The sequence below is a fragment of the Nanorana parkeri genome, unplaced genomic scaffold, assembly GCF_000935625.1.
Source record: "Nanorana parkeri isolate BGI_ZX_2015 unplaced genomic scaffold, ASM93562v1 scaffold27, whole genome shotgun sequence".
In the NCBI taxonomy this organism is placed as follows: Eukaryota; Metazoa; Chordata; class Amphibia; order Anura; family Dicroglossidae; genus Nanorana; species Nanorana parkeri.
In genome coordinates, this window is record NW_017306295.1 from 2,788,301 (window position 1) to 2,796,627 (window position 8,327).

Consider the following 8,327-nt stretch of genomic DNA (forward strand, 5'->3'; position numbering starts at 1 on the left):
ATATCTGTGTGGGCGGCCAGCCTTTTTGTGGGCACCCAGATGTCAGGGGGGGGGGCATGTCTGGGTGCCCAGATTGGTGTGGAGAGCCAGATGTAGGGGAGGAGCAGTGTGGGTGCCCAGATGTATGGGGGCATCGGTGTTGGCACCAACTTCACCAGCTGCTTTCCAACCTTATCTGTCAAGCCAGGCATTCCACAGGACACCTGGAATAATCACTAAGCTTCATTGTAATAGTGGCCAGATGAGTGTACGGCTTTAATCTGAGGCCGCTTCTGGGATTCTAACTCACAACCTTGAGTTCATGAGGCCGTCACCCTACACGATGCGCCACTGAGGAATTTGGTGTTAGGACCTCTGAAAAAATGGGTGTTTGCAGAGGAAGTGAAGTGAAGAGACTACACCTTGGGAATGATGCTTTGGACATGCACCAATTCATGCAATAGCACAGCATATAAGGTGATGCCTCTATAAACGCCGGGTTGTGGGTTTGCATCCAGGGCCTCGTCTGATCTTTATGAATGTAGAGAAAATGTTTTGCTTGCTGTCATATTTTTCAGTTTATACCTTTCTGTACAGCTCATGCTTCTGTCTGCCTGTGGCTCAAATGACTAGTGCATTATCATAAGAAAAGATCCAAACTTTGGCCGCATCCCTACCCCATATGTCTGTCCACACCCAGTTTTTGGTGGGGCCAAACATCATCTTCTAAGGTGGCGCAACATGTAAGGTGATGGCTTGGTGCACAAGGGGTCCTGTGTTTAAATCCAAGGCTTTCCCTCATCCTAATTCCTGTCTTCTTTTCTGCCTAGCGTTACCGTGAGAAAAGCCGGTGCAAAAGTTTGGAACAAACATTAGGCCCTGATAGTAACCCTTAAGCAACCAGAAGCTACATTTATGTGAAATCTACCAATCCCCCTGCATGCCGCATAACTGGGAGTTTACTGTAATGTGCAATTGAGACATATCCAAAGTGAAAAAAAATGGTCTAGGTCTCAAAAGGTAGATAGATGGTTAAAGGCCCAGGGACTGAAATGATTAAAAGGTGGGTATAATAAAAAGGTGATACTGTAACTTTTAAAAGGCAAATATATACAGAGAAGACCAACACTGCATGGGACTCAAATTAACTTTATTGTTACATTTTATTAATGAAAGTGTCTTTGTAATCATGATTTAATCAAATGCTAAATATAATGTTAAAATACAGAACATGCATATTTATAGGAATTACTGCAAAGCACATCATTCAATAGGCACTATAACAACATGTGATTAACTCTTAATACTAGTAATTCTTAGTTAACTAAATAGCATAATATGTCCCATGAAAATTATTATGAGAAAAACATGGCAGGCAACAGAGCAAGCAAAATATGTTTTGTTACTGGCACATAATATCCATGATCTCAAACAGTGGTTATCTTCTTGTCTTTAGTGGCTTGCTTAATGGCTGCCTGCTCACAGATGATCTCCTTAAGTCGCTGTAGCCTCATGTTTTGTGTTGTTTGGTCACCCACACCAGTCTGACTGCGATGAAGGAGGCTGAGAGCATTAATGTACTCTAGCTCAGAGTATTTCACTCCTTGGTCCACCACTAGGTTCAGCAGCTCATCAGCAGTGTTGTACATCATTTCATAATATTGCCTGCATTGTGAAAAGACAAACGTTGAGGATTAAAGACGTTTTCTACATACAACTAAATATAATTACTCGTGTTCACACATTAATACCTATTTTTCATTAACCACACATTTTGCCAAACTTTCATTTTTATCAGCTTGACTAAGATATTTGTGTAATTTTTGGTGAGATATCACACATTTTCAGCAGTGAGAGTATAATATAAGTCAGCTTTCATAGACTTTCATACTTCCAGTCCAAGTATGGACCTTTCTTCATCTTCAGATGCCTCCTACGAAGTATACAATTTCAAACTGTGGACTGATGCTGTTTGCGTAGCAACAAACTTCCTAGGTACAAGTCTTTCTCTGGACCGCCCTATTCATAACCATAGCCAGAACACTCTCTACAGGGTGCTGGGAAGCAGCTCAGATGGAGAAAAACGAATATTTAAGTTTTTTTCAATGTGGGCATAACTGTTGGCGTCACAGGAAGCCTGTCAACTATACTAATGTGACAGAAGGACTATCTGTCACTGTAATTAAGCAGCAAATAATAGGGAGGGAGCCTGAGCAAACAATAAAAGGGGCCCTCAGCAAGCAGACTGATTGGAGACTGGTGGAGGCCTCCTTTAGAGATAGTTTGCTGCACACGTAGAGAGCATGTGTCCAGGCCTATCATACATATAGGTGCTCTGACCAGACTGACATCTGATGGAAACGACAGAGGGCCAAAAGGCTGACAGAAATATAAATTAAAAAGCTAAAAGGTCTGACTCGTATAACCACAAACAAGTATTGACCAGCACCTCTGGAACACTGTATTAAAATCCATCTTTTAAATCCATCTTTAAAGTAATATTTCACAGCCATACAAATCAGACATAGATATAAAGGGGGTGAAATAATTCACATAAGGACCAGCAAATCACTTCACATATATTATCAATTCCGCCAGCATGAGGAATGTCACTGCTCCCAAAACAGGCATATAGATACTGGGGGATTTATCACAACTGGAGCAGACAAAATCTGGAGCAGTTGCCTATGGCAACCAATAATCTTCTCTCTTCAGTCTGTTCAGTTCAGATTTGAAAATGAAAAAGAGAAGCTGATTGGTTGTCATGCACAGCTGCTTCAGTTTTGATAAATTCCCCTCAATGTGTTTAGCTAAATAAAGTGCTGACTGCATCCAAATCACTGCTAACAGAAAACAATCAGCCATGCATAAATTGTGCCTGAGGTACAGAAAATCCCCATGTATGCAGGATTCAGCAAACAGATTACATAAAAAACTCCAAAAGAGAGATATGCAGATTCTTTATTTGGCTGAATGAAATGCAAAAGGCTTCTAGGAGTCAAAATTGTTGCTGCCAACAACAAGCAATTGTGCATAATCCCCCTGGCCAAACAACAACATAATCTGACGCAACTGGATCTTTGGCCTACTGCATTTAATCCAGCTAAGTACAAAGATCTCATGTCTGTGTTTTGGAGCAATGTACTTCTCCATGCTTGCTGAAATCTGCATACACAGGAAGTACTTTGCTGTGCTTTGTCCACAATACATGCATTGCTGCTTTTCTGTCAACACTGACTTTGATTCCTGGATGCATACAGCACTTCATTCAGCTAAATATAGTATCTATATGCCTATTTTGTGAGAATTTAAATTCATCATACTGGCTGGATTTTTAATATATAGAAACTGATTTGCTGTGCCTTATGTGGATTTTTTTTTACAATCCATTAAAATTAATTTCAATCTCATTTGTGCAATACCCACTTTTTTTTATATCCAAGCCAATGTATTTTTTTATAGCCTTGAAATTTTCATTAAAAGATGGATCTTTTTAGAATGTTACAGTGGTGCCAATACTTGTTTTTGGTTGTACAAAGTATTGTGGAGCTGTATGTCTGTGTTGTGCTGCATAGAATCCAACTTTGTATACCTGAATTCATAAAGATGTCCTAAAATTTATCAAAACATAAATCAATGCGTACGGTTAAATAAAAGAAAAAAGTTAAACATAAAAGTAATAAAGAAGAATAACCTCCAAATCCCAACATAAGAAAAATGTGCACATGAATACAAAACAAACCAGCAAATCAATCAAAAAACCATATGGCTAAATCTTGGCATCACAATCAAGAAAAGGGGTGCATAATATAGATATTACAGCTAAAAGCCATATATCAAACTCAATTGCTTATAAAAAGCCTTCTCTGACATGCCTAATGTAAAAAAAATAAAAAGGGGTATCTGAAATTAATAACCTTTACATTGGTGGGTCTATCTCAAACATACAGTATATACAAATAAGTAAATAGATCAGATGACAATACCCATATTTCTAAAAAATTTTGAATCATAGTATTTAAAATATAAAAATCTAGGGAACGTGATCAACAACAGATACTTTATTATAAACTCTATTATTAAATACTTCTACGTGAACTTCTATATTATTATTTTTTAGCTTCTATGTGTATTTAGATACAAAACTAAAACTAAGGGATGGGACCTGCATTTTGTTTAGATACAAAACTAATAAACTAAGGGATGGAACCTGCAATCAAAATCTAATTTTGATTTCTTGATTAAAAACTGCCTGACAATTTCCTCTTAAACCTTAAGGTGCCCATACACTGTTCAAATTTCAAACTGTTTTTTTTTTGTTTGCACAGTTTGTGCCGCTGTTGGCACCCTTTCGGTTGGCTGGCTGGAAAATATTCTAATGAACAGAGCCGGCAGCCAATGAGCCGTCTGCTCTGATCGCGTATTCTGACAGTGGCCACCGGCCGCTGTAGAAATACAGTGCAAATAGCAGGGTTTTCCTCAATTGACATGCTGGTAGTGTTGATGGAGAAATCGGCTCTATTTTTCCCATTCAGTCCACGGGTTGAACGAGGAAAATAGAGCAGTGTATGGCCAACCTAAGGCCTAGCAAAGCTGCTTGCAAAGTGTGCATCAAATCTGTGAAATATGTCAAAATGAAATACACCATAATTGTGATATTATAATTACAAACCTGTCTGCTTATCCCTTTGAAATTGCAGCCTTGCACAAGTGCTTACATACTGTGTGGCATGTCTGTACAATGCTTTTGATTATCTATAATTATCTGTAATCTTTAAATTGTAGTTATAATTTCAAATATAACTTTTAGCTTTGTGTTAATTTTACCACATTAGTCATTTGTTGCTTACATCATGTTCTGGAGCTCCCTTTATTGTCACAGCACCTTAATGCATCCTTTGAAAAGCACCCACAAAGTTGTTTTTTTTAAACTTCACACAAAATACCACACTTCTTCATCCTATGTTATTAAAATGCAGCTTGTTATTCATGAATTCCCATAATTTTTCTACAGGCTCTCTCAGACATAACATGTGCAGTAGGGCAGGCTACTATCTCAAGTGCATGTAGTGCCAGTTCCCAGCAGTGGTCTACCCTGAACACCCACAAGATAATGAATGTAATCGCTTGTAAGCATTTTATTGTTCAGCCTTGCAGTTCCTGTCTCCATCTATGTTTGACCTTAGCAGAGATGGACTAAGGAAGATATTTTTCAAAACAATTAAAAAATTAACAAATGTTTAACTTAGAATATTGTCTGTGAAGGTTCTCATTCATCCAGGTCATGGTATATCTGTAAAAAATAAGTCAAGGCAATTGGACTTGCTGTATTTTTCTGGAAGACGTTTCCCTGGTCATCGGACCAGCTTTCTCAATTCTCAATTGAGAAAGCTGGTCCGATGACCAGAGAAACGTCCTTAATAAAAATACAGCAAGTTCATTTGACCAATGCAGATCTTTTTTGGGTGTAAAATATGACATGCATTTTGAAGTGTATTATATTGCAGCTTACCAGTCCTTGGATCAGTTTTCTTTTTTACGGTTGTATTTTTCCTTTATTTTCACCTGGCGATCCTGCCAGTAAGAGACTTCCTGTCCTAAGGTGACAACGCTCTCTGTGTCTGTATTGTATCTATGGAGAAGCAGTGTTGTCACCCTAGGACAGGACTACAAACAGCACAACACACATACAGCCACAGCACAACGCACAGGGCATTACACATACAGCCATAGCACAATGCACAGAGCATTACACATACACATTTCATCTGAAATAAATGTTTAGTCTTCGCACATGTCTAATAATGTGTGTGTGTGTGTGAGTGTGAGTGTGTGTGGGGGGTGGGCAGTTTTCACTTTGTTTAAAATAATTTTTTATTATTTTTTTAATTTTATTTATTTTTACTGTTGGGGGGGCTTGAGGGAAATATTAGGGGTCCAAACAGACCCCTGACATTTCCCTTTTTGAAAATAGAAAAGAAATTGAGGACACCAAATCCTCAATTTCTTTTTCAGCAGCCTAGCAGTCAGTGAATGGGAAGCTCTCAGTACAGAGGCTCCTCCCATTCATTCAGACACTGATAGTAAAATATTTACTATCAATAGTTTATGAATGGGGAGGAGCCTCTGTACTGAGTGCTTCTCCCCATTGAGGAAATCTTGAATGAACAGGCTGTGATGTAAATCACAGCCTGTTCCTTCATAACTGGGGACACATAGTACTATGTGTCCCCAGTTATTTACAAACACTGGAGTGATCAGACGATTGCTCCAGTGTTTGTCCTTCTCACACGGAGGATCGGTAAATATCAATGATATTTACCGATCCCCCATTCTGCCACGCACAGAGCCGCTGTCATCCTGAAACTGACAGGATGACAGCGGCTCCGATCTCCTCCTCGCTCGGCTATCCTGACAGCTGGGGGCGCGGCTTCTCTCCCCCCCACCGCTCAGCTATCCTGACAGCAGGCAGCGCTCCCTCCTGCGTCCCGTCCCCCCAGGAGTTGAGTGCCTGACTCAATGGCTTAATTTCCACTCGCAAATTGCGAGGGGGCGAGTGGAAATTTTGAGCCCTGACAGACTATTGTTCCAAACAAAATAAAAAATATTGTTGGCAAAAGGAAAAATGGACCCCCGGGTGAGTGTTTGGCTTTCAGCATTGTCAAAAGTCATATGTCTGCCCTTTTTATTTTTGTTTCACAGGCCATGTGCCTTTCACTCCTGAATAATAAAAATATGAACATTAAAATTATGCGTAGTATGCAAAAGGAAGCTTCACCTGTGTTAGGAACAAGTTTAGCAACCAAAGCCGACTTTTGTGAGGGCATCCAATCTTTGCTCTATGGTTTTCCCCCTGCAGCTACAGTATGTCCCGAGTGCAGTAGAATAAGGCCACCAGATTAACTAAATGAAAAGGCAGCTATGGCAAACTGGTGGACAAAATAAGAGGGTTCTTTTGGGTCAACCTCTATTGTGTAGAAGGACAGCTTTGCCTGTTTAAGCAACACCTATGAAACCAAGGTCTCCTTTTTCCCATCAGATGTTCCCCCTTCACCTATGCCTACAGACGAATGAATTCAGCCTCCAAGAGCAGATGTGGCAAAAAGGTGCTTTGCCTGAAGTTGCCCCAAAGTTTCTCCTCACCATTAGCACCACCAATCCTGCTTACGGCCAGCACCACAACCCTACTCCTCCTCATCTTCAGCTCCGCTTACTAACAAGGAAGGAGGTGGTAGGCAGTTTTACGCTACCTCCTGCTGCTGTGCCTCCAGTACCTGCTCTGTTAAACCATGCAGTGTGTGATCCAGCACTAACACCCAACAGGATTGTGTTGCTAATCCCTGCCTCATCGTGGCTTACAGGGATGCACCGATACCATTTTTACGGCATCGAGTACCGATATATTTTGCAGTGAAGCCACTGCAGCATGGCCAATATTAAGTTCCGACATGTGCGTATATTGCATATCAGGCCATTGGAAGGCAGCTTGTGATGACACTACATTTCTGCCAGGAGAACGCTAGGTGGCTATGACTGTCTAAAGTGGCAGCACACTCTTCTGGCCTGCCACAGGACTTCCTGAAAGCCAGGATAACTAACCAGGGACTGCTCAACCACCATGTCCTGTCAGCCTGTCTGTCCCTGAAGAGCCTCCAGAGTCTCTGACCCCAAGGTATACCAGCTGCAGAACAATATGGTAGCATTTTGCCTGGGACATTGCAAATACTGTGGGGCATCATGGGGCTACACCACCAGCTCAAGCATTGAGCATTGTCCCGCATCTTTCCCAGCTTCCCACTTACTTGCCCAGTGTGCCATGAAGGTGGACAATTCACGCCCATGCTTGCTGGACCACATTCCTGACAGCGTGGTTCAGTGAAACAGAGAGATTACCATTGTACATGCTGGTGGAGGATAGGTGTGGGCTTGGTAAAAAATGGTGTTTGGATACCTGCCATTTTGGTGCAGCACAAGCCATAAAATGGTGGTAGTAGACAGACTCCACTTGAATGGGAGCAGCTGTAAAGTCAGCGGTTTTGCCAAGCTGGCATTGAGATGCTGGGCAAGGGGGAGATTAGGAGAAATGTTGTTCTTCTGCTCCAGCAGCTGTGGAAAAGACAACTGTTTGATCAACGATGCTGTTGCAGATGGAGGGGAGGGGTTAAGAGACTTATGGTGAGATTAAAGCCTACGTTTGGCCCTACTCTGTGTGACCTCATGCCGACACTTTTCCCAGCTTCACATGCAGTAAGTTTAGCCTCTGAACCTCTTGCTTCAAAATCCAAACGTATCCTTATCGTTTGAGGCTGTAGATGTTTCAGTGGATGCAGAAAGTGATTCTAGTGGGG

General features: G+C 41.1%; 1 protein-coding gene across 1 annotated transcript in view; it reads right to left on the reverse strand.

The window, feature by feature from the left end:
- Positions 1-1,126: 1,126 nt before the first annotated feature.
- EXOC4 (exocyst complex component 4) overlaps positions 1,127-8,327 on the reverse strand; it is a 345,298-nt gene continuing 338,097 nt past the window's right edge. Inside the window, exon 18 of the mRNA XM_018566438.1 lies at positions 1,127-1,644. Within this exon, the coding sequence (XP_018421940.1) occupies positions 1,407-1,644 (238 nt within the window). The 3' untranslated portion in view covers positions 1,127-1,406. The remainder of the gene's footprint in view (positions 1,645-8,327) is intronic.